This window comes from Heterodontus francisci, chromosome 27, assembly GCF_036365525.1.
Source record: "Heterodontus francisci isolate sHetFra1 chromosome 27, sHetFra1.hap1, whole genome shotgun sequence".
Lineage (NCBI taxonomy): Eukaryota > Metazoa > Chordata > Chondrichthyes > Heterodontiformes > Heterodontidae > Heterodontus > Heterodontus francisci.
This window is the reverse complement of record NC_090397.1, coordinates 5,908,321-5,935,398: the sequence shown is the minus strand read 5'-3', so window position 1 is coordinate 5,935,398 and position 27,078 is coordinate 5,908,321. Positions and strand designations below refer to the sequence as shown.

The 27,078-nt window shown below is 45.9% G+C and overlaps 1 protein-coding gene across 1 annotated transcript in view; it reads left to right on the top strand.

Moving 5' to 3' along the window:
* The window catches only part of LOC137384869 (dynein axonemal heavy chain 3-like), a 613,990-nt gene that overhangs the window by 302,980 nt on the left and 283,932 nt on the right, over positions 1-27,078 (top strand). The window contains exons 19-27 of the mRNA XM_068059481.1: positions 12,218-12,348; positions 12,830-12,930; positions 20,445-20,559; positions 20,720-20,853; positions 22,212-22,397; positions 23,973-24,024; positions 24,112-24,226; positions 26,763-26,892; positions 26,944-27,065. Of these exons, the coding sequence (XP_067915582.1) occupies positions 12,218-12,348; positions 12,830-12,930; positions 20,445-20,559; positions 20,720-20,853; positions 22,212-22,397; positions 23,973-24,024; positions 24,112-24,226; positions 26,763-26,892; positions 26,944-27,065 (1,086 nt within the window). The remainder of the gene's footprint in view (positions 1-12,217; positions 12,349-12,829; positions 12,931-20,444; positions 20,560-20,719; positions 20,854-22,211; positions 22,398-23,972; positions 24,025-24,111; positions 24,227-26,762; positions 26,893-26,943; positions 27,066-27,078) is intronic.

Genomic DNA, 27,078 nt, shown 5'->3' with positions numbered 1-27,078 from the left:
AAGGACTTGAAGGGGAGAAGTTGCAAGGTTGTGGACAAAGCGAGGGTGATGGGGGAGGTAGTGGATTCATTAGATAGCCCTTTCAAAGAGCCAGAACAGGCACAATGGGCCAAATATCCTCATTCTGTGCTGTGAGATTATAGATTTGTTCATCCAACATCTGGGGAGGTTTTTGAAATCTATAATTGAGGACTGAGTGACTTTTTTTATTCCTTCATGGGATGTGGGTGTCACTGGCAACGCCAGCATTTGTTGCCCATCCCTAATTGCTCTTGACAACTTACAACTGAGTGATTTGCGAGACCATTTCAGAGGGCAGTTAAGAGTCAACCACATTGCTGTGGGTCTGGAATCAAATGTAGGCCAGACCAGGTAAGGACGGCAGATTTCCTTCCCAAAAGGACATTAGTGAACCAGACGGGTTTTTACAACAATCAATGACAGTTTCATGGCAGCATTACTGAGACTAGCTTTCAATACAGATGTTTATTTTGGATTATGGGCTCATGTCTTTAGATTTAGATTTTTAGATTTAGATATACAGCACTGAAACAGGCCCTTCGGCCCACCGAGTCTGTGCCGAGTCTGTGCCATTTATACTAATCCTACACTAATCCCATATTCCTACCACATCCTCACCTGTCCCTATATTCCCCTACCACCTACCTATACTAGTGGCAATTTATAATGGCCAATTCACCTATCAACCTGCAAGTCTTTTGGCTGTGGGAGGAAACCGGAGCACCCGGCAATAACCCACACAGACACAGGGAGAACTTGCTAACTCCACACAAGCAGTACCCAGAATTGAACCCGGGTTGCTGGAGCTGTGAGTCTGCGGTGCTAACCACTGCGCCACTGTGCCGCCCTTTGGAGGGGAGCTCCATCCACAACCTTGTGACTCAGCAATGGGCACAGGAGTAAAGGTAACAGGGAGAGGGGGGAAAAGCTAGAGGACTATACAATTATTGGATTACATAACCAATGCATCATTTAAAAAATATTAAAACCAAGCACTCATTGTCACACCCGTGAATTGAGATGCTGCTGTGAATGCTAAGCTTACCCGGTGTGTGTGGTATGTATGTGGGCCATCCCTGGTCCCCAAATAACAAGGGACAGTAAGCTTTCATGTAGTGATAACTAACTGAGTCGCTCGGGAAATGAATCACAGAGCTCAAGGAGGATCTCATTAGACTGTGCCCTATATCCAAGGACGGAAACTATCTAGGAGGAGACTTTCTGTAAGATTGTTGCTGAGATAAAAGAGGCAATGCAGCAAACCGTGAGCCATAGAGTCATAGAGTCGTACAGCATAGAAACAGGCCCTTCGGCCCACTGCGTCCATGCCGACCATAATGCCTATCTATACTAATCCCACCTGCCTGCATTAATTCCATATCCCTCTATGCCTTGCTCATTCAAGTACCTGTCTAGATGCCTCTTAAATGTCGCTACTGTTCCTGCCTCCACCACCTCCTCAGGCAGCTCATTCCAGACACCCACTATTCTTTGTGTGAAATATTTACCCCTTTGATCCCCTTTAAACCTCTTCCCTCTCACCTTAAATCTATGCCCTCTAGTTTTAGTCACCCCTACCATGGGAAACAGACTGGCTATCTACCCTATCTATGCCTCTCATAACTTTATATACCTCTATCATGTCCCCTCTCAGCCTCCTTTGCTCCAGGGGAAACAGTCCCAGCCTATCCAATCTCTCTTTATAACTCAAGCCCTCCAAACCAAGCAACATCCTTGTGAATCTTTTCTGCACCCTCTCTAGCTTAATCACATCTTTCCTGTAGTGCGGCGACCAGAACTACACACAGTACTCCAAATGCGGCCTAACCAACATTATGTACAACTGTAACATGACGTCCCAACTCTTGTACTCAGAGCCTCAGCCGATGAAGGCAAGTATGCCATACGCCTTCTTCACCACCCTGTCTACCTGTGTTGTCACTTTCAGGGAACTATGTACTTGCACCCCAAGGTCTCACTGCTCAACAACACTCCCCAGGGCCCTGCCATTCACTGTATATGTCCTGCCCTGGTTTAACTTCCCAAAATGCATCACTTCACACTTGTCTGCGTTAAATTCCATTTGCCAATCCCTTGCCCACTTTCCCAGTTGATCTATATCCTATTGTAACCTTAGACAACCTTCTTCACTGTCCATGTGAGATATGTGTAAGAAAAGAATCAACAGCTACAGGGAAGCTGCGGACTTTTACTTCCATGGAAAAGAAAATGTGTGTGTGTGGGATGTAGGGTTTGGTAGTGGGGTGTAAAATGATGCAATATCGTCCATTTTGTGCAACTGCCCAGGATCAATTTCAACCCAGAGATGTCCAACAGATTATGTTTGAAGGATGGATCTTCAAGCGGGCAGGAACCGACCAGTAACCAGGGCAGCAAGATAGAGATTGCTTGCTATCATTGGTCAACCATTCTATTATTGTTCTATCATGGGACTACCTGGATGATCAAAGGCGGAATAGGTGGACCTAGATCTTTTTCATTTCACAATTCCTATGTTCCTAAAATATGCTATGATTAGACAAGGAGCTGCTACAGGAATGAATGATGTAGATTTGGTGGAAATTTGCAGAGCTAAGTAAAGAATGAAAGGGGAATAATTGCTTCCAGTGCCACACAGTAGTTCTATTGGAGTAAAGCAGACCAGATAGGACAATACATGGCTCAGCATAGGGTATAGGAGAACAACACCAATGTATATTTATATAGTGCCTTTAACATATTAAAACATCCCAAGGTGCTTAACAGGGTCATTATAAAACAAAATTTGCCACATAAGAAGATGTTAGGTCAGATGACCAAAAGCTTGGTCAAAGTAGGTTTTAAGGAGTGTCTTAAAGGATGAAAGTGAGGTGGAGAGGCAGGGAAGTGTAGGGAGGGAATTCCAGAGCTTAGAGCATAGGCAGCTTTGGGAACAGTCACCAATGATGGAGCGATTAAAATTGGGGATGCTCAAGAGGCCAGAATTAGAGGAGCACAGATACTTCAAAGGGTTGTGAGGCTGGAGAAGGTTCAGAGATAGGGAGGGGCAAGGTCATAGAGATATTTGAAAGTAAGGATGATAATTTTAAAATTGTGGGGCTGTTTAACTGGGAGCCAATGAACATAGTGTCAGTGAACATGGGGGAAGAGGTGAATGGGGCTTGGTGCGAGTTGAGACAAGGACAGCAGAGTTTTGGATGATCTCAAGTTTATGGAGGTAGAATGTGGGAAGCTGGCCAGGAGTGTGCTGGAATAGTCAAGTCCAGAGGTAACAAAGACATGAATAAGGGTTTCAGCAGCAGATGAGCTGAACCAATGACGGAGTCCGGGAATGTTGTGGAAATAGGCGATCTTAGTGATGGTGTGGATGTGTGGTCAGCAGCTCAGCTCAGAGTCAAATATAACATCGAGTTTGTGAACAATTTGGATCTGCACCAGACATTTTCCAGTGAGGGAGGGATGAAGTCAGTGACGAGGGAACAAGATCTGTGGTGGGGATGAAGACAATGCTCATTTCCCGGCGGAGCAGCAGGAGAAGGTAGCGACTCTTCGGTGGGTGAGTGAAGGCATCAGGAGCTGTGTTTTAAAAGTAAGTACTTACTGTTTTACTTACTGTTTTCCTTGTCTTTGAGTTTCTTTTGGCGCCGGAGGAACCGGAAGCTGGTCGGCAGCGAGGACTCCTGGGTAGGTATTTTCCTTAAAGGTGCGGAGCTGAGTAAACCCGAGCCACTACAAATGTAGTGTCTGCCACCCATCCTCCTCCTCTAACCTAATAATAAGACCCTTTTTACCCTCCTCCTCTAACCAAAAAGGACTGAGCAGGTAAGCTATTTACTGTTTTTGTTAATATCTATAGTTGTACTTAACTAAGGGGTAATTGAATAAAAGAAATGGCAGCCAGTGTAGTGTATTGCTCCTCCTGCAGAATGTTCGAGGTGAGGGAAACCTCCGGTGGCCCTGCCGACTTCACCTGCTGGAAGTGCATCCGTCTCCAGCTCCTATCAGACCGTGTTAGGGAATTGGAGCTGGAGCTGGATGAACTGAGGATCATTCGGGAAGCTGAGGGGTTGATAGATAGAAGCTACACGGAGGTCGTTACTCCACAAATCAAAGGCAGCTGGGTAACAGTTAGAGGTGGGAAGAGGTCAGTGCAGGGATCTCCTGTGGTCGTTCCCCTCAACAACAAGTATACAGTTTTAGATACTGTTGGGGGGGACGGCCTATCGGGGGCAGGCTGCAGTGACCGGGCCTCTGGCACGGGGTCCTGCACTGTGGCTCAGAAGGGAAGGAGGGAGAATGGGAGAGCACTAGTCATCGGGGACTCGATGGTGAGGAGTACGGACAGGCGGTTCTGTGGGCGCAGGCGAGACGCACGGATGGTTTGTTGCCTCCCTGGTGCCAGGGTCCGTGATGTTTGTGATCGCGTCTTCAGGATCCTTAAAGGGGAGGGGGAGCAGCCAGAGGTCGTGGTGCACATTGGCACCAACGACGTAGGAAGGAAGGGTGGCACAGATGTTAGAAGTGAGTTTAGGGAGTTAGGCTGGAAGCTGAAAGCTCGGACGGACAGAGTTGTTATCTCTGGTTTGTTGCCGGCGCCACGTGATAGTGAGGCTAGGAATAGGGAGAGAGCACAGCTGAACACGTGGCTGCAGGAATGGTGTAGGAGGGAGGGCTTCCAGTTCTTGGATAATTGGACTGCATTCTGGGGAAGATGGGACCTGTTCAAACAGGACGGGCTGCATCTGAACCAGAGGGGCACCAATATCCTGGGAGGGAGGTTTGCTAGTACTGTTCGGGAGGGTTTAAACTAGTTTGGGAGGGGGATGGGAACCGGACTTGTAATCCATGGACCAGTGGGTCCACTCAGAAAGACAAAGAGTGTAGTGAGGTATTGGGGAAGGTAGCACTGTCGCAGAGGACAGATGGGCAGGGAGAAGGGTTAAAGTGCGTATACTTCAACGCAAGAAGCATCAGGAATAAGGTGAGTGAATTGAAGGCGTGGATGGGCACTTGGGACTACGATGTTGTGGCCATCAATGAAACGTGGATAGGTGAGGGGGAGGAATGGTTTTTGGAGGTACCTGGTTATAGATGTTTTCATAAGATTAGGAATGGTGGTAAAAGAGGTGGGGGGGTGGCATTGTTAGTTAGAAATAGTGTAACAACTGCTGAAAGAATTTTCGAGGAGGATCTGCCGACTGAGGCACTGTGGGTTGAGGTCAGGAACAGGAAAGGAGCAGTCACCTTGATGGGAGTTTTCTATAGGCCCCCCAATAGCAGCAGGGAGGTGGAAGAGCAGATTGGGAAACAGATTTTGGAAAGGAGCAGAAGTCACAGGGTAGTAATTATGGGGGATTTCAACTTCCCAAATATTGATTGGCAACTCTTTAGATCGAATAGTTTGGATGGGGTAGTGTTTGTGCAGTATGTCCAGGAAGCTTTTCTGACTCAGTATGTAGACTGCCCGACCAGAGGGGAGGCAATATTGGATTTGGTACTAGGTAATGAACCAGGGCAAGTGATAGAGCTGTTGGTGGGCGAGCACTTTGGAGATAGTGATCACAATTCTGTAGCATTCACTGTGGTAATGGAGAGGGATAGGTATGTGCAACAGGGCAAGGTTTACAATTGGGGGAAGGGTAGATATGATGCTGTCAGGCAGGAACTGAGGAGCATAAGTTGGGAGCATATGCTGGCAGGGAAGGGCACGGTCGAAATGTGGAACTTTTTCAAGGAGCAGATAGTAGGGGCCATTGATAAGCATGTCCCTGTCAGACAGGGAAGGGATGGTCATGTGAGGGAACCGTGGTTGACAAGAGAGGTTGAGAGTCTTGTTAGGAAGAAGAAGGATGCGTATATAAAGTTGAGGAAAAAGGGCACAGGCATAGCTCTGGAGGGATACAAGATGGCCAGGAAGGATCTGAAGAAAGGGATTAGGAGAGCTAAGAGAGGGCATGAAAAATGCTTGGCAGGTAGGATAAAAGAAAACCCCAAGGCCTTTTACGCGTATGTCAGAAATATGAGGATGACTAGGGGGACCGTAGGTCCGGTCAAGGACAATAGCGGGAGACTGTGTGTTGAGCCGGAAGAGATAAGTGAGGTTTTGAATGAGTACTTCTCTTCGGTATTTACGAATGAGAAGGGGTGTATTACTGAAGAGGACGGTGGGAAGCAGACTGGTAAGCTCGAGGAAGTGCTCGTTAGGAGGGAAGATGTGTTGGGGTTTTTGAATAACTTGAAGATAGACAAGTCTCCCGGGCCTGACGGGGTATATCCAAGGATGTTATGGGAAGCAAGGGATGAAATTGCAGAGCCGCTGGCAATGATCTTTTCATCTTCTCTGCTGACGGGGGTGGTACCAGGTGATTGGAGGGTGGCAAATGTTGTGCCCCTGTTCAAGAAAGGGAATAGGAACAACCCTGGGAATTACAGGCCAGTTAGTCTTACTTCGGTGGTAGGCAAGTTGATGGAAAAGGTGCTGAGGGATAGGATTTCTGAGCATCTGGAAAGACACTGCTTGATTCGGGACAGTCAGCACGGTTTTGTGAGGGGTAGGTCTTGCCTCACAAGCCTGATTGAATTCTTTGAGCAGGTGACCAAGCAAGTGGATGAGGGTAAACCAGTGGATGTGGTGTACATGGATTTTAGTAAGGCATTTGATAAGGTCCCCCATGGTAGACTTATGGAGAAAGTCAGGAGGCATGGGATAGTGGGGAATGTGGCCAGTTGGATTAAGAATTGGCTAACTGATAGAAGGCAGAGAGTGGTCTTAGATGGTAAATACTCAGCCTGGAGCCCAGTTACCAGTGGCGTGCCGCAGGGATCAGTTCTGGGTCCTCTCCTGTTTGTGATTTTTATTAACGACTTGGATGAGGAAGTCGAAGGGTGGGTCAGTAAATTTGCAGATGATACAAAGGTTGGTGGAGTTGTGGATACCGAGGAGGGCTATTGTCGTCTGCAAAGGGACTTGGATAGGTTGCAGTGCTGGGCTGAAAAGTGGCAGATGGAGTTTAACCCTGAAAAGTGTGAGGTCGTCCATTTTGGAAGGACAAACATGAATGCAAAATACTGGGTTAACGGTAGGGTTCTTGGGCATGTGGAGGAGCAGAGAGACCTTGGGGTCTATGTGCATAGATCATTGAAAGTTGCAACTCAAGTGGATAGGGCTGTGAAGAAGGCATATGGGGTGTTAGCGTTCATTAGCAGAGGGATTGAATTTAAGAGCCGTGAGGTGATGATGCAGCTGTACAGGACCTTGGTAAGGCCTCATTTGGAGTACTGTGTGCAGTTCTGGTCGCCTCATTTTAGGAAGGATGTGGAAGCCTTGGAGAGGGTGCAGAGGAGATTTACCAGGATGTTGCCTGGAATGGAGAATAAGTCTTACGAGGAAAGGCTGAACATTCTAGGCCTCTTCTCATTAGAACGGAGAAGGATGAGGGGTGACATGATAGAGGTTTATAAGATGATCAGGGGAATAGATAGGGTAGACAGTCAGAAACTTTTTCCCCGGGTGGAGCAAAGCGTTACAAGGGGTCATAAATTTAAGGTGAAGGGTGGGAGATATAAGGGGGATGTCAGGGGAAGGTTCTTTACCCAGAGAGTGGTCGAGGCATGGAATGCCTTGCCCGGGGAAGTTGTTGAGTCAGAAACTTTAGGGCCTTTCAAAAGGCTTTTGGATAGGTATATGGATAAAGGAGAATGATGGGGTATAGATTAAATTGTCCTTGACAGAGGACAAAGGATCGGCACAACATTGTGGGCCGAAGGGCCTGTTCTGTGCTGTATGTTCTATGTTCTATGTTCTATGTAATGGCTTCAGTCTTCCCAATGTTTCATTGGAAGAAGTTTCTGCTCATCTCAGTCTGATCATTTATAATTTAGCAACAGTGGAAAAGTGGAGACAGGTGGTGGTGAGGTAGAGCTGGATGTTGTCAGCGTACATGTGAAAACTAACGCTGTATTTTCGGATGATGTCGCCGAGGAGTAGCATGTATCTGAGAAATGGGAGTGGGCCAAGAATGGATCCTTGGAAAACCTGAAGCTAACGGGGTGGGATTGGGAAAAGAAGCCATTGCACGTGATTCTCGACTTACTATTAGATAGATAAGAATGGAAGCGAGTGAGAGCAGTCCCAGCCAACTGGGCGACAGTGGAGAGGCATTGGAGGAGGATGGTGTGGTCAACTGTGTCAAAGGCTGCAGACAGGTCGAGAAGGATGAGGAGGGAAAGTTTACCTTTGTCACAGTCACATAGGATGTCATTTGGGACTTTGGTAAGAGTTATTTTGGTACTGTGGCAGGGGCGAAAACCTGATTGGAGGGATTCAAATATGCAGTTCCAGGAAAAATGTGAATGAATTTGGGAAGTGACAACACTTTCAATGACTTTGGAGACAAAAGGGAGGTTGGTGATGGGGCGATAGATTGCAAGAACGAAGGGGTCAAGGATTGGCTTTTTGAGGAGAGAGGTGATGACGGCAGATTTGAAGGAGAGGTGACAATACCGGAGGAGAAAACCATTAACAACATTGGCTCACATGGAAGCCGGAACGGGAAGGTGTGTGATCAGCTGTTTAATGAAAAAAGGACCGAGGAAATAGGAGGCGGGTCTTATGGACAAGGTGAGCTCAGACAGGGCATTAGGGGAGATAGGAGAGAAATTAGAGGAGAAAACAAGTTCAGGGTTAGGGTAAGGGGGAGCTTTACAGGAAGTTTGTCCAGGTGGGAAGTGACAAAGGCAGCTGATCACATGGTCTCAATCTTAGTGACAAAGAAATCCATGAGCTCCTCGCACTTATTGTTGGAGGTGAAGGTGGAGGAGACAAGGGAGAGGGAGAAAAGAAGCTGGGGATTATCTTTGCAATGCAGAATGGTCCTGGAATAGTGAGCAGTTTTAGCAGACGGGAGCAGGACCCGATAGTGTTTTATGTGATCCTGCCAGATCTGGTGGTGGATGGCTAAACCAATTGTCAACCATATCCTTTCAAGTCTGTGTTCCTTGAATTAAGGGAGGAGAGATGAGGGCCATACTGAGACAATGACCAGGTAGAGAGAGTAATGGTTTTATTGGGGATGAGGGCGTCGAAGATGGAGGTAAGGGTATGATTGAGCAGATCGGTAGCTGTAGAAATGTCGTGGTGAATGGAGGGTTAAAGGCTAGACAGTTGAGATTTTGAGAGTATAGTTCGATGTGAATTGGAGAGGAGTTTCTTTCTAGGGGCAGATACAGAAGTAAGTAGAGTTCTGAGGAGGAAATGGGATGTGGGTGTAGAGCGCTACAATGAAGTGATCACAGATGGCCTTATCTTTGATTGATACGGTGGGAGTAGTGAAGCCACGTGAGGTGGCAATGTCAAATGGGTGTCTATGAATATGGGTTGGGGAGTTTACATGGAGGGTAAGATTAAGTGGAGATAAGTGGGCAGTGAACTCAGAGGAAGGGTGAGTTGGACAGAGGAGATTGACAGGATCAGCCCCCAGCTGGTGCGCTGGGCGAGAAGTTCGATGAGAGAGTAAAGTGAGGCAGTTGGGGTTACTGCTCATAAGGAGGCAGCGATAAGTGCCTCGATGAGCCCTTTGGAGAATGCCAAGAGAGACACAGAGGGAAGTTGTACTCTTATCTAAGAGGGAGTCAAGCCTGGGATGGCAGCAAGAGAGTAAGAAGGTTGAGGAGTACTGAAGGGTTGCAGCTGGGAATTGGGAGGACAGAGTACCTGAGAGGGGAGAAATGAAAGGAGACATGACGACAGGAGGGAAGGGTTTAGGAGAGGCAGAGAGAAAAGAAGTAAGAAGAGAGAGGAAAATAAGAAAGTGTAATTTGAAGTGATGGCCTTGGGTCCAGAATAGCAGCCAAGGTGCTCATGTGAATGCACACAGGGAAAATTCTGGTTGCATAGTCTGCTTATGTAGCACAGAAACCCTTTCAAATTCAGGTCCCATTGTGACCACTTCTGGGTCAAGGGAAAGCTTCACTTCCATAGCCCTCCTGGGGCCAACCCCATTCCCATAATTTCAGGCTGCATGGGAAGGCCATTGCAGAGTTGGAGGGAAAGTGTCCATTTATGGTTGTAAATGTATCATGGCCAATGGCCTCTGGAGCAGCCAAAGATAGTGAGAGGGGACATTTGGCCATTTTTAGGACCAGAAAATCTGATCAATAACACTGCAATGGGATAAACTCCCTGGGAGGATTTAAACTTACATACACCTGCCTGGGCACACAGAATACACCAATGGTTCTAGTACAAAAGCAAAATACTGCAGATGCTGGAAATCTGAAATAAAAACAGAAAATGCTGGAAATATTCAGCCGGTCTGGCAGCTTCTGTAGAGAGAGAAGCAGAGTTAATGGGTGGAATTTTATGCTCTTCCCCCATAGTGGGTTTGGAGGCAAGGGAGAGCATAAAATCGGGTGGGATGGTGATGAGGGGGGGACCGAAATCTAGTCTGGGCGGGAAGTCCTGTGTACGGCTTTCCTGCCCCGCAGCCAATTGAGGCTCTTAATTGGGTAATTAACTTCCTGCCACAGCTGCAATTACCCATATGGCAGGCAGCCCTGTCGCTGCACGGCAAGCAGGGCACGAGAAACTTCCAGGCGGGTAGGGTGTCCCTTGTTCAAAGGCATGAAGTGCTTGAACAAAGGACCTGGTATCAAGCGGGGTGGGGGGTGCCCGCTGAGAGCCACACCCCCGAACCTGCTTCCAGCCCCCCCTCCCCCCACCTCTGTGACTCCCACCCCCGAGACCTCTCCCACCCTGACCTACAGCCTGCTTCCAGCAACACTTCTCGGAGTCTGGTCACTGCAGCTACCGCAGCATCCACCGCCTCACGGTAACACTGGAGCTGCCAGCTTCTCATTGGCTGGCAGCTCTGCAAGGTCAGGACTTCCGGCGGCAGGGTCCTAAATCGTACGGAGGCCCGCCGCTGTCCAGTTAAGTGCCGATTGGCACTAAATTTGACAGGCCTTCCATACAAGAGCTCGCGTGGGAACCCCAGCATTCATACCCCTGCCGCCAGCACAAGATTCCACCCAATGTTTCAGGTCAATGAATTCTGACAAAAGGACACTGGCCTGAAATGTTAACTCTGTTTCTGTCTCCTCAGATTCTGGCAGACCTGCTGAGTATTTCCAGCATTTAAGAGCAAATCGGTGGTTCTGTTACTATATATCTGGAAGCACAACCACTTCTCTCCACTCCTCCTCTGTTGCTAAATTGTCAGACTGCTTATCCGACTCCAGTACTGGAAAAGCAGAAATTTCCTCCAATTAAATATTGGGAAGACAGAAGCCATTGTTTTCGGTCCCCGCTCAAAACTCCGTTCCCTAGCTACCGACTCCATTCCTCTCCATGGCAACAGTCTTGAGATTAAACCAGTCTGTTTGCAACTTTGGTGTCACAACTGACTCCAAGATGATCTTCTGACCACATATTCACACCATCACTAAGACCGCCCATTTCCACCTCTGTAACATCGCCCAACCTCGTCTCTGTCTCAGCTCATCTGCTGCTGAAACCCTCATTCATGCCTTCATTACGTCGAGACTTGTCTATTCCAGCACATTCCTGGCTGGTCTCCCACATTCTACACTCTGTAAACTTGAGGTGATCCAAAACTCTGCTGCCTTTGTCTTATCTTGCACCCAGTCCCGGTCTCCGCCTTTCACTACGGTCAAGCAATGTCTTGATTTTAAAATTCTCATTCTTGTTTTCAAATCCATCCATGGCCCTGCCTGTCTCTATCTCTGTAATCTCCTCCAGCCAGCCCCACAACCCTCTGAGATATCTTCACTCCTCAAATTCTGGCCTCTTGTACATCCCTGATTTTAACTGCTCCACCATTATTGGCCATGCTTTCAGTTGCCTCAGCCCTAAGCTCTAGAATATCCTCTCTACACCTCTCCCCCTCTCCACCTCACTTTCCTCCTTTAAGACACACCTTAAAACCTGCTACTTTGACCAAGCTTTTGGTCATCTGACCTAATAACTCCTTTTTTTTTTCTCCTTTTGTGGCTCAATGTCATACCGCATGTTATAATGCTCCTATAAAGCACCTTGGAACATTCCATTATGTTAAAGGCGCAATATAAATATAAGTTGTTGTTGTTGCTGACTTGTTCAATCAAATTCATGCTTGACTGTGATGTGAGAGGTGTTTACACTGAACAGTAAGTTCTGGAAACTGTTTGATTTGGACAGGAATCCTGGCTAATATTTTTCGGGAACATGCCACCAGCCCGACTAGCGACAGGAAGTGGTGCATCTTTGATGGTCCTGTGGATGCAGTCTGGGTAGAAAACATGAACACAGTTCTTGACGACAACAAAAAGGTAATGGGGTGAGGGAGAACTGCTGCCTTCTGACAGACTTCACTTAAACACAAACAGGCCCTTTCACGCTAAGCTGAATTGGTACAAATAGCAAGAATGGCAGCTTTAATGCTGCAGGTACTTTAATGTGTCTTTTAAATAGGCAGAACTCTGCTGCCTTCAATAAAATCAGATTCTCAGGTCTAGCTGTGAAGAGTAATTATCCCATTTGAATGAAGATTTTCACATAATCCCCTCCAGGGATAGCAAAACATTTTATTCAGTTTGAAATATATGGTACAATTGGCAAGGAAAGCTCCTGTGTATTTTATTCTGATCTTTGTAACATTTATTATGGTAATCCTATGAAGTGATAAGGTTTTATTATTTATCGTTGAAAAGAATATTCATCAAGTTCGGTATTCGAGTGGTTTATGTAGCTCTCGCCTGAGTGCAGTGTTTGTTGTCTATTAATGTGAAGCTTTATTGCTATGTCCCGCAGCTCTGTTTGATGAGTGGGGAGATTATTCAGATGAGTTGCCAGCAGAATATAATCTTCGAAGTTCTGGATCTTAAGCAAGCATCGCCTGCAACAGTCAGCAGGTGGGTACAGGAAACAGGACCACGTGGGATTGGCATGAACATGGGGTCACCACTGAGCTGTAAAATGTACAGGAAGAATCCATTTAGTGTATCAAATTAGGATTTGCTCACAATCGGATTTGCAGGGAGAGTGCAGCCTTGGCTTCAGTGACCTGTTTCTCATCATGAAACATATTTCCATCTTTCAGATGAGACGTTAAACTGAGGCATGTTTTAGGTGGGCGTAAAAATCCCATGGCACTATTCGGAGAAGAGTAGGGGCGTTCTCCCCAGTGTCCTGGGCAATATTTATCCCTCAGTCAACCTCACAAAAACAAAATGCTTTCATTATCACATTGCTGCTTAAGGGATCATGCTGAGTGTCAATTCGCTGCCCCAATTCCTATATTACAAAAGTGCAAAAGTACTTCATTGGCTGCCCGCCCGGCAGTCTAAGAAAACCAGGCAGGTAGTGGAGGAGTCCCCTGAGACGATCTCACTCGCTAATTGGTTTTCCATTTTGGATATTGGTGAGGGTGATGTTTCTCAGAGGAGTGCAGTCAGAGCCAAGTTTGTGGCACCACAGGTGGCTCAGCTGCACAGGAGGAGAGGAAGAAAAATGGAAGAGCAGTAGTGATCGGGGACTCGTTAGTTAGGGGAACAAACAGGCATTTCTGTGGCAGTAAACATGACTCCAGGATGGTGTGTTACCTCCCTGATGCCAGGGTCAAGGATGTCATTGAGCAGCTACAGGACATTCTTCTGGGGGAGGGTGAACAACCAAAGGTTGTGGTCCAAGTTGGCACGAATGACAGGAGAATGAGGTCCTGAAAGCAGATTTTAGGGAGCTAGGAAAGAAATTAAAAAGCAGGATTTCAAAAGCAGTAATCTCAGGATTACTGTAAGTGAGCATAGGAATAGGAGAATTGAGCGATTGAACACCTGGCTGGAGAAACTGGTGTAGGAGGGAGGACATCAGATTTCTGAGACATTGGGACCGGTTCTGGGGCAGGTGGGACCTGTATAAGGTGGATGGGCTGTATCTTAGCAGGACTGGAACGAATATCCTCGCAGGGAGATTTGCTAGTGCTGTTGGGGAGGGTTTACACTAAATTGTCACGAGGATGGGAACCTGAGAGGGAGCTCAGATTGGAGGGAAGTAAAACTGGTGACTTGCCGGGGGGCTGAGGAAACCAGGAGCAAATATCAGAGAGGAATAGATAAGCTGGTTAGGAAGGCATATGGGATACTTACTTTTATTAGCTGAGGCATAGAATATAAGAGCAGGGAGGTTATGATGGAGCTGTATAAAACGCTAGTTAGGCCACAGCTGGTGTACTGTGTACAGTTCTGGTCGTCACACTATAGGAAGGATGTGATTGCACTGGCGAGGGTGCAGAGGAGATTCACTAGAAAGTTGCCTGGGCTGGAGCATTTCAACTATGAAGAGTGACTGGATAGGCTAGGGTTGTTTTCCTTAGAACAGAGAAGGCTGATGGGGGACCTGTTTGAGGTATACAAAATTATGAGGGGCATACATAGGGTAGATAGGAAGAAACGTTTTCCCTTAGCGGAGGTGTCAATAACCGGGGGTATAGATTTAAGGTAAGGGGCAGGAGGTTTAGAGAGGATTTGAGGAAAAATGTTTTCACCCAGAGGGTGGTTGGAATCTGGATCGCACTGCCTGAAGAGGTGGGAGAGGCAAGAACCCTCACAACATTTAAGAAGTATTTAGATGAGCACTTGAAACGCCATAGCATACAAGGCTACGGGCCAAGTGCTGGAAAATAGGATTAGAATAGATAGGCTTGATTGCCGGTGCAGACACAGTGGGCCGAAGGGCTTGTTTCTGTGTTGTATAACTCTATGACTCTAATACCAAGCAGCACAGAATACTGGGGGAGATAGATAGCACTAGAATCGGGAATAAAAAGTTATTAGGTGGGGTCAGAGATTGTAATAAAGTAATAAAGTCTAAATCAGGGTTGATGTGCATGTATGTGGATGCACGGAGTGTGGTTAATCAGATTGGTGAGATACAGGCATAAATTGTCATGTGGAAATATGATGTTGTGGCTATAACAGAAACCTGGCTCAAAGAAGGGCAGGACTGGGTGTTAAATATTCCTGGATACAAGGTGTTCAGGAAAGATAGGAAAGGGAAAAAAGGGGGGAGGCGTGGCAGTATTGATTAAGGAGAGCATTGCAGTGCTGGAGAAAAAGGATGTCCCAGAGCGGTCGAGGACAGAATCAATTTGGCTAGAGCTAAGGAACAAAAAAGGTTCGGTTACATTGCTCGGTGTTGTCTATAGGTCACCAGCTAGTGGGAAGGACATGAAGGAACAAATTTACAAGTAAATTACAGAAAGGTGCAAAAATTATAGGGTAGTTATAATGGGGGACTTTAATTATCCAAATATAGACTGGGATAGTAGTAGTGTGAAGGGCAGTGAGTGGCAGGAGTTCCTAGTGTATGTTCAGGAAAATTTTCTACAGCGGTATGTTGCTAGTCCAATGAGAAAGGAGGCACTGCTACACCTGGTTTATTTATATTTTATTTAGAGATACAGCACTGAAACAGGCCCTTCGGCCCACCTTGTCTGTGCCGACCAACAACCACCCATTTACACTAACCCTACAGTAATCCCATATGCCCTACCACCTACCTACACTAGGGGCAATTTATAACAGCCAATTTACCTATCACTTGCAAGTCTTTGGCATGGTTCTTAGGAATGAGGTGGGCCAAGTGGATAAAGTATCAGTAGGAGAGCATTTAGGGGATAGTGATCATTGTATCATAAGATTTAGGCTGACTATGGAAAAGGACAAAGAGCAATCCAGGGTAAGAATAATTAACTGGGGGAAGGTCAACTTCAATGGGGTAAGAATGGAGCTGGGGTGAATAAATTGGAGTCAAAAGTTGGCAGGAAAACTGATAGCTGAACAATGGGCTACCTTCAAAAAAGGTTGTTTGGGCACAGTCAAAGTATGTTCCCTCAAATTGGAAAGGTGGGGCAAACAAATCCAGAGCTCCATGGATGCCAAAAGAGGTAGAGATTAAGATAAAGAAGAAAAATTGTGCTTATGACAGATGCCAGATAGAAAATACTAGTGAGAACCAGGCTGAATATAGAGGATCCAGAGAGGAAGTAATAAAGCAAATAAGAGAAGCAAAGAGAGAGCATGAAACAAGACTGGCAGCTAGCATTAAAGAAAATCCCAAAGTTTTCTATAGACATATAAATAGTAAAAGAGTGGCAAACGGAGGAGTGGGGCTGATTAGGGACAATAAAGGGGATTTACAAATGGAAAGCAGAGGGCATAGCTGAGTATGAAATGAATAATTTGTATCTGTCTTTACCAAGGAAAAAGATGCAACTCGGGCAATGGTGAAAGACGATGTAATTCAGACATTATAAGGGTTTAAAATTGATAAATAGGAAGTATTAGATAGGCTGAAATAAAAACAAGAAATGCTGGAAATACTCAGCAGGTCTGGCAGCATCTGTGCAGAGAGAAGCAGAGTTAATGTTTGAGGTCAGTGACCCTTCTTCAGAACTGGCAAATATTACAAATGTGAAAGGTTTTAAGCAAGTTAAGCAGAGGTGGGGCAAGAGATAACAAAGGAAAAAGTGCAGATAGGACAAGGTCACAGAGAATTACCGACCAGAAGGTCATAGAGCAAAGGCAAACAATATGTTAATGGTGTGTTGAAAGTCAAAGCATTAGTACAGATAGGGTGTTAACAGACTGAAAACTGAACATCCACAAGTACAAACATGAAAAAAAGTGGGTAAGCAAACTGAACAAACTAAGATGAAATAAAATAAACAAAAAATAAATATAAAAAAGAAAAATGAAAAAATAACTAAAAGTAATAGTAAAATGGGGGGCCCGTCATGCTCTGAATTTATTGAACTCAATGTTCAGTCTGGCATGGAAGGTAGCATCATTAAATTAGAATTTCCACCCTTCTCTCACCTTTACATGTTCCATCTCCGACACTTCCCTTCCCTTCCTCTGGGGATAGGTTGTCTGCCAATGTTCATTATAAGCCCACCGACTCTCACAGCTACCTCACCTACATTTCTTCACACCCTGCCTCCTGTAAGGATTCTATTCCATTCTCCCAGCTTCTCCGTCTCCGCCGCATCTGCTCTGATGATGCTACCTTCCATGACAGTGCTTCTGATATATCTCCCTTATTCCTCAACCAAGGACTCCCCCCCCCCCCTCCCCCCATTGTGGTTGACAGGACCCTCAACCATGTCCGGCCCATTCCCCGCACCTCTACCCTCACCCCCTCCCCTCCCTCCCAGAACCGTGACAGGGTTCCCCTTGTCCTCACTTTCCACCCCATCAGCCTCCATATCCAAAGGATCATCCTCCGCCATTTCCGCCACCTCCAGCGTGATGCCACTACCAAACGCATCTTCCCCTCCCTTCCCCTGTCAGCATTCCAAAGGGATCGTTCCCTCCGTGACACCCTGGTCCTTTCTTCCATTACCCCCACCACCTCGTCCCCTTCACATGGCACCTTCTCCTGCAATTGCAGGAGGTGTAATATCTGCCCATTTACCTCCTCTCTCCTCACTATCCAAGGCCCCAAACACTCCTTTCAGGTGAAGCAGCAATTTACTTGTACTTCTTTCAATGTAGTATACTGTATTTGCTGCTCACAATGTGATCTCCTCTACATTGGGGAGACCAAACGCAGACTGGGTGACCGCTTTGTGGAACTCCTCAGCTCAGTCCGAAAGCAGGACCCCGAGCTTCCGGTTGCTTGCAATTTTAACACTCCCCCCTGCTCTCATGCTCACATCTCAGTCCTGGGATTGCTGCGGTGTTCCAGTGAACAATAACGCAAGCTCGAGGAACAGCATCTCATCTACCGATTAGGCACATTACAGTCTGACAAACTGAACATTGAGTTCAATAATTTCAGAGCATGACAGCACCCCCCCCCCCCCCCATTTTACTTTTATTTTTAGTTATTTTTTCTTTTTTCTTTTTTATATTTATTTTTTGTTTATTTTATTTTATCTTAGTTTGTTCAGTTTGCTTACCCACTGTTTTTTTCATGTTTGTACTTGCGGCTGTTCAGTTTTCAGTCTGTTAACACCCTATCTGGACTAATGCTTTGTCTTTCAACACACCATTAACATATTGTTTGCCTTTGCTCTATGACCTTCTGGTCGGTTATTCTCTGTGACCTTGTCCTATCTACAGCTTCTTTGTTATCTCTTGCCCCACCCCCGCTTTACTTGCTTAAAGCCTTTCACATTTCTAATATTTGCCAGTTCTGATGAAGGGTCACTGACCTCAAACGTTAACTCTGCTTCTCTCTGCACAGATGCTGCCAGACCTGCTGAGTATTTCCAGCATTTCTTGTTTTTATTTCAGATTTCCAGCATCTGCAGTATTTTGCTTTTATATTAGACAGGCTGTCTGCACTTAAAGTGGATAAGACATCAGGACCAGATGAGAGGCATCCAAGGATACTAAGGGAAGTGAGGGTGGAAATCATGGAGGTACTGGCCATAATTTTTCAGTCTTTCTTAGGCTTGGGGGTGGTGCCAGAGGACTGGAGAATCGCAAACATTACACCCTTGTTCAAAAAAGGGTGTAAAGATAAGCCTAGCAACTACAGGCCAGTCAGTTTCACTTCAGTGGTGGGGAAACTTCTAGAAAAAACAATTCGAGACAAAATTAACAGTCACATGGACAAATGCTGGTTAATTAAGGAAAGCCAGCATGGATTTCTTAAGGGAAGATCATGTTTGACTAACTTTCTGGAGTTTTTTGAGGAGGTAACAGCGAGGGTTGATGAGGGCAATGCTGTTGATGTGGTGTACTTGGATTTTCAAAAGGCGTTTGATGCAGTGCCACACAACAGACTTGTGGACAAACTTGTAGCTCATGGAATAAAAGGGACTGTAGCAACATGGATACGAAATTGGCTGAGTGACAGGAAACAAAGAGTAGTGGTTAATGGATGTTTTTCAGGCTGGAGGAAGGTTTATAGTGGAGTTCCCCAGGGATCAGTATTGGGACCCTTGCTTTTCCTGATATATATTAATGACCTAGAGCTTGGTGTACAGGGCACAATTTCAAAGTGTGCAGATGATATGAAACTTGGAAGCATTGTGAACTGTGAGGAGGATAGTGTAGAACTTCAAAAGGACAGAGACAAGTTGGTGGAATGGACAGGCAGGTGGCAGATGAGGTTCAATGCAAAGAAATGTGAAGTGATTAATTTTGGTTGGAAGAACAATATAGACAATATAGAATAAAGGGTACAATTCTAAAGGGGGTGCAGGAGCAGAGGGACCAGGGTGTATATGTGCATACGTCATTGAAAGTGGCAGGGCAGGTTGAGAGAGTGGTTAATAAAGCATACAGTGTCCTGGGCTTTATTAATAGGGGCATAGAGTACAAGAGCAAGGAAGTTATGTTGAACTTGTATAAGACACTACGTCGGCCTCAGCTGGAGTATTGTGTCCAGTTCTGGGCACCGCACTTTAGGAAAGACGTGAGGGCATTGGAGAGACTACAGAAAAGATTCACGAGAATGGTTCCAGGGATGACGAATTTCAGTTATAAAGATAGATTGGAGAAGTTAGGACTGTTTTCCTTGGAGAAGAGAAGGCCGAGAGGTGATTTGATAGAGGTATTCAAAATCATGAGGAGACTGGACAGAGTAGATAGAGAGAAACTGTTCCCACTCATGAAAGGATCAAGAACGAGAGGGCACAGATTTAAAGTATTTGGTTAGAGAAGCAAAAGTGACATGATGAAAAACTTTTTCACGCAGCGAGTGGTTAAGGTCTGAAATGTGCTGCCTGAGAATATAGTGGAGGCAGGTTCAACTGAAGCATTCAAAAGGGAATTAGACTGTTATCTGAAAAGGAAGAATGTGCAGGGTTACGGGCAGAAGGCAGGAAAATGGCACGAAGTGAATTATTCTTTTGGAGAGCTGCTTTAGACACGATGGGCCGAATGGCCTCCTTCTGCACTGTAACAATTCTGTGTGATTCTGATAAACGCTTTAGAGTATCCTGAGGTCATGAAAATGGTATTGGGGGTGGGGCAGGTGAGTGTGATGGGGGCGGGATTGAGTTTTGGGTTTTGTGTGATGGGGACAAGCGTTGGGTTGGGCTGGGACTAGATGTTGTGGGTGGCGAGGCAGGCGGGGGTGGGTGGCAGGGCGGGTGTAGGGGGTGGGTTTTGGGTGGTGGGGCAGGTGGGGATGGGTGGCAGGGACGGGTGGCACTCTGTCCACTGACTGCCTCATTTATTCTAAATGTTAAAATGGATACAATTGTTTCTTAATTTTTCTTCCTTCTTCCAAACTCCCATTCATCGCTTATAAAACCAGAGGTGATGTCTGGTACAAGAAGTGAAGGTAGACCGAATAGACTCTCATTGTCCTTCATCAATCTCTTCTAACAGGGAATTTCATTCACACTTGATGCTAAGGTGGTTTGGGAGCCAACAATAATTGCAGAGATATTTCCCTTTCTTTCAAGCAGGTGTGGAATGATTTACATGGAGCCAATGAATCTGGGATGGGAGCCATTGGTCCAGTCCTGGTTAGCTACAAAACTGCCTCAGCAGCTGACAGCGGAGCAGAGGCAAACAGTGCAGGTATATAGCTGTGCTGTGTTCACAACAGCAGGCTCATTACTCAATTATCATTTCACAGTGTTTTAATGATTAGTAGGAACTTTGCAAAGCTGACGTCCGATGATCTGAGCAGATACTGTAAATAGTGCTGCTCTTCAGTAATTGTTGACTTGCTTTCTAGATGTTGTGTGACTGGCTGCTGCCCCCATGTTTGGATTTTGTTCAGAAGAAGTGTCATCTAGTGGTGCAGTCTTCTGCCATGCACCTGACCATCTCCATGTTGAAAATCTATGAGAGCTTGCTGGCAGAAATCAGGTAAGGTGTTTCAGAGTCTATATTGTGGTTATCTAGGGTCATTAACATGTAGACAGGTAGATCAGGGGCTTGATTCTGCTCCACAATCCCATCCAAAAATGGGACCAGGTGGTGGCGGAGAATGGAGCAAAAGCTGGCAGTGAGGCCTACCTCACCACCCCAACCTGTATATCCCTCCAATTGCTTTCTCTCCAACCGTCACTGGTCATTCATTCATTGTCCATTTCCCTCCCGTCCCTGCCACTTCCTTTCACTACTGCCATGTTTACGATGCCAGTAGGCTACAGTTGGCTGCAGTAAAGGCCTCGCATCAAGTTTTGGAGGGACTGGGCCTACTAGAGGCTTTCTCTCCCTCTAAAATTGGCCGCCACACACTGAGCTGCAGAAGCCTTGGTGTTGCCGAGGCCTGGAAGGCTTGCTGACCCTTTGATCTTCAGGACCCTTCTGCTCTATTAAGTTCCTGGCTGCCTCTCTTGGTAATGTAGGAACAGTCCCAGCAGCCAGGAACTTGCCGCACCGATCAAGTGACCCAGGGTCAGGATTGAGGAGAGGTTGTTGGGGTGGGTCGAGGCCCCTCACAGCTGCCAATTCACCCCAAAGAGGACAATCCCACTCCAGAGGTGCTGTTTAGTTTTATCAGAATCAATCTAAACCCATCAAATCGGGAAACAATATCAAACAGGCTGATCGTTTTCTGTACAGAAATCAAAAGGTAAACTACCCACAGCTTGCAGAGCACAACTGTGGGAGCATAAATTATTAAAAAGAGCAGCTTGCAGCCAACTTCCTGCTGCAAATCACATTTACAATGCTATCATGTGCAGGTTACAAAGGGACACAGGGTTTGCTGGGTAGAAACTCCATCTAGTTCACCTTCTGTTATCCTCGTGGCTGCCTGATACAGCAATAATAATCATAGAAAACGATCGCTACCAATTAGTGTACAACAGAGCCAGTGAAGTCACACTCTCCAGTGCTGTTCTCCTCCCATCCTATCACAACTCTCCACCTGACCTACACAAGGGGATTGAGGGAATAAACCATCATTTCTGTTGCCTGCTGGATCGAAGTGTTTTTATTTATTTTTTGCAAAATGATTTAATTTTCCTTTGTAGCCAAGACATGATAGTTCTTGGTACAGTAATCTGTGTTTTTTAAATACACCTATATGTATTAAGATGTATATTCTGCTCAGTAATTATATTTGTAGTGGTTAACAGGTGGAGAACTTTGGGAACCTGCTGGAACATACTTAAACTTGTTTGATTTGCTGAACAAAGAAACAGGTCGAAAGGATAGTCTCACTGCACCGAACATTAGTGGTCAAAGTTCTCACTGAGTGACCTCTTATATTGTAGCTTTACTGAAGATCTTGTTGACAAGGGTGAAGAGATATTTCAAGCTTTGAAAGCAATGGATGAAAAGAATTTCTCAGCCACGATACAGAAAGAAATGGAGGAGATCACCAACCATCTAGTTGCTTACGGCTTTTTTTCAATAATCTGGTCCATTGGTGGCATTCTTGACCCTTCATCAAAGCAAAGGTAATACCGCGAGTCCCCAAGTCATGCTGTTGTAGAACATGAAAGTGGACTTGAAAGCTTAGTTATTGAATAGGGGTTGATCATAATGATGGATTTAATTTTAGATTATTCTGAACAGTTGTTATTAACTCTGCATTCCATCGTGAGAATATATCTCTGGTTGCTGACCTCATCACTCTTTAGCTTAACACTAACACATGCTGATGAACTTGTCATGTGAGATGACTTCTGGCAATTCTTCATGTCTTCCATTACCTGAGATGAAATGATGGCTGTGCAGGCACGTTATATAACTTTTATAAATATTTGACCATTTAAAAGCTCCTTTGGGTGGGAACTGGTTGAAAAAAACAAGACAGAGGATAGGAAATGCAAAACAGAAGATTATTCCTTGAAATGCTTTTTCAGATCAAGTGGGTTTTAATCTAGTTTAGTTTCTGTACTTGCTTTAAGTGAATAATAGTGCAGCTTATTAAAACGTGGCCTTAAGATGTGGCACAATGTGATAATTGAATTATATTGCACTCATCAATTACTCCATTATAAGATAAAAGCTAAATACCGCAGATGCTGGAAATCTGAAACAAAAACAGAAAGTGCTGAAAATACTCAGCAGGTCAGGCAGCTTCTGTGGAGAGAGAAACAGAGTTAATGTTTCAGGTCAGTGACCTTTCATCAGAACTGGCAAAAGTTAGAAATGTAATCGTTTTTGAGAAAGTGAAAGGGGGGAAGGAGGAAGAAGAGCAAAAGGGAAGGTGTGTGTTAGGGTAGAAAGTGGGAGAGATTAAATGACAAAGATGTCATAGAGAGATACAGCACTGAAACAGGCCCTTTGGCCCACCAAGTCTGTGCCAACCATCAACCCCCATTTATACTAATCCTACATTAATCGCATATTCCCTACCACATCCCCACCTTCCCTCAATTCTCCTACCACCTACCTACACTAGGGGCAACTTACAATGGCCAATTTACCTATCAACCTGCAAGTCTTTGGCTGTGGGAGGAAACCAGAGCACCCGGTGGAAACCCACGCAGACACAGGGAGAACTTGCAAACTCCACACAGGCAGTACCCAGAACTGAACCCGGGTCGCTGGTACTGTGAGGCTGCGGTGCTAGCCACTGCATCACCATGCTGCCCTATGTATGTTATGGAATAAAAGGCAAAGGGAGCAGTAATAGTTGTAATAGTAAAAGACAAAACATTTGTCCAGAGAGAATGGCAGAATAATGAACAGCTCTGTCCGAAAGCAAAAACATGAAATCAAAATGGGGGTCATGGTCTGAAATTGTTGAACTAATGTTGCGACCAGAAGGTTGGAATATGCCTAATGTCTAATGTCATGTTCTGACACCATGTCCACCTGATCTGTCTCCCTGGTAAATATTGAAGCAAAGTAGTTATTTAAAATTTCTCCCATTTCACAATTGCTGCCTGTGATTTTATCCTGTCCATCTGTTAGTGGCCCTAATCCCTCCCCATAGAATATTTTACATTTTGCTTTTGCTCTTTGATAATCTATGTGCTAGTTCCTCTTTGCCTTCCTAATTGTTTTTTTGTCTTCTCTTCTAGTTTCAACGTATCCTTCTTTGTCTTGCTCTCCCCTGCTCTCCATGTACTTTATGTATCCCTTTCCTTCCCTCAATTTTTCCCTGGTGTCTTTACTCATCCATGGTCTCTCTTAGTGTTTATTTTGTTCTTTTTTCTTCAGCAGAATGTATTTTCCCTGGACTCTGTTGAGCACTGTTTTAAATGTTTCCCATTGCTGTTCTACATCATTGTCAATGCTGTTGACTATTTTATTTCCCCAAGTCTATTCTCAGCCCGTAAAAATCAGCTTTTCCCCAATCTGTTGCCCTGTTCTTTGTCATGCTTATGTCCTCAATTATTATCTTAAACCATATTATATTATGATCACTATTGCCTTGATGTTCCTCTACTTTTATTTATTTTATTTGTTATGGTTCATTACCCATTACTAGATCCAATAGTGATTTCTCCTTTGTTGGCTTCTTTCTGACCCAGGATATAAGGAGTCCTATACATATTGTAGGAACTCCATTCCCTTATCCACTTCACCTACTTCTTTTGGCCAATTAATTTTGGGGTTTTTTACTAATTTCCCTAATTTGTTTGCATATTTCTTTGTCTACCTCCCTTCAACTATTTGGTGGTCTGTAGTCTACTCCTCAGTGTGTTTGATCCTTTATTATCTTTTATCTCACTAAGGTCCTTTAGGGAAGGAAATCTGCTATCCTTACCTGGTCTGGCCTACATCTGATTGCAGACCCACAGCAATGTGGTTGACTATTAAATGCCCTCTGAAATGGACTAGCAAGCCACTCAGTTGTACCAAAACCACTACAAAGTCTAAGAAAAGGAATGAAACTGGACAGACCACCTGGCATTGACCTAGGCACTGGAAACAACAATGGTAAACACAGCCCTGTCGACCCTGCAAAGTCCTCGTGACTAAGATCTGAGGGCTTGTGCCAAACTTGGGAGAGCTTTCCCACAACCTAGTCAAGCAACAACCTGCATAGTCATGCTCATGGAATCATACCTTACAAACAATGTCCCAGACACCGCCGTCACCATCCCCGGGTTTGTCCTGTACCACCAGCAGGACAGACCCAGCAGAGGTGGCGGCACAGTGGTATACAGTCAGGAGGGAGCTGTCCTGGGAGTCCTCAACATCGACTCCAGACCCCATGAAGTCTCATGGCATCAGGTCAAACATAGGCAAGGAAACCTCCTGCTGTTTACCACCGGACTCCTCAAAGCCTGTCACCATCTAGAAGGCACAAGTCAGGAGTGTGATGGAATACTCCCCACTTGCCTGGATGGGTGCAGCTCCAACAACACTCAAGAAGCTCGACACCATCCAGAACAAAGCAGCCTGCTTGATTGGCACCCCCTCTACAAACATTCACTCCCTACACCACCGACACACAATGGCAGCAGTGTGGGTGTACCTACCCCATGTGGACTGCAGTGGTTCAAGAAGGCAGCTCACCACCAACTTCTCAAGGGCATTTAGAGATGGGCAATAAATGCTGGCCTTGTTCGTGATGCCCAGATCTCGTGATAGAATTTAAAAAGTCTTAGTGTAATTGATGCTTTATTATCTTTTATCTCTATCTATACGGGGTCTGGTTCTGTCTTACTGATGGCTGCCTCATTTGTTTCTGCTGCCATTGGGTAACCTCTAATGAGCACAGCCACTCCATCTCTGCTTTTCCCTCTCTACCTTTTCTAAATATGTCATCCCTGCAATGTTTAATTCCCAGACCTGATTTTTCTGTAGCCATGTCTCAGTAATCCCTACTATATCTGGTTCCTCACAATGTTTTATTGCCTCCAATTCCCCTGCATTATTGCAGACAATGGGATGGATTTTGTCAACTTCATCTCTGCAGGGACAGCGGTCTGGATGCTTCCTGATTACCTGGCATAGGTGTTATACACTCTGTCTTTTTGAACCTCTGTGGTGTGATGCAGCGCCTCCAATGGAGGGAGGGTCAAGAGACAGCTGCACCTGCCCGTGAAGCTCCACGTTGAGAGTGACAGCAGCCGGCCATGCCAAGATAGGCCCACTGCACCAGAGAGTGTACCAGACTCGACTCAGCTACCTCCAAATATCCAAGCGACATTGACCTTGAAGTCTACGGCTCTCCAAGAAGGCCGTCACTTATTTATACGTCATGCTGCAGGACGAGTTATGACCTATGGGATTTGGTGGTCACCCTGTGCCAGTGGCCTGGAGGATCAGCGTGGTCATCAACGTTTACGTATCTGAATGGAGGCAATGGTGGGGGGGGGGGGGTCCTCCCAGAAATCTGACATCGTGACATTGGTTCCAGATTTAGTCAGTGGTGGGAAAGCTCCAAGGCGGCAGCATTGTCCCAACGTGCTGGGACTGCCATTTGAATTGCTGAACAGATAGTTACAATACATTTGCATGGAATTGATTGTGATTCAATGAGGGGCTTGGAATTAAGCGGACAGCAAACGGCCCTCATCTGCCTTCAGATCCCCGGCTGTTGAAAGGTGAGGACTTGCCACAGTACCGTGACAGGAAGGTAGTCATGGAGAGGGGAAGACAGGGGAAATGGAGGCCATTGTCAGCCTGTAGTGCTGTGCACTCTGCATGGGTGGGCTGGGTCTCGCGTGGCGGTACTGAGTGGGCTGGCTCTTGGGTGCAGGACAGAGTGAGCTGGGTCTCGGTTGGCAATACTGGGTTGGCTTGGTCTCGGGTGGCAGTACCGGGGTGGGCTGGGTCTCGGCTGGCAGGTGGGCTGGGTCTTGGGCAGCAATACCGGGTGGGCTAGGTCTCGTGTGGCAGTTCTGGACTCGACTCAGCTACCTCCAAATATCCAAGCGGCATTGACCTTGAAGTCTACGGCTCTCCAGGAAGGCCGTCACTGATTTATGCGTCATGCTGCAGGATGAGTTATGACCTATGGGATTTGGTGGTCACCCTGTGCCAACGGTCCGGAAGATCAGCGTGATCATCGCCTTTTACATGTCTGAATCTTTCCAGGGAATCCACCAGGGACATGTGTGGGGTCTCCCAGGCAGCAGCCCACTGCTGCATCAAGGAGGTGACCAATGCCCTGTTCAAGAGGGCCGGCGACTATGTGGCCTACCGGACCAATCTGGACAGTTAGTCAGACAG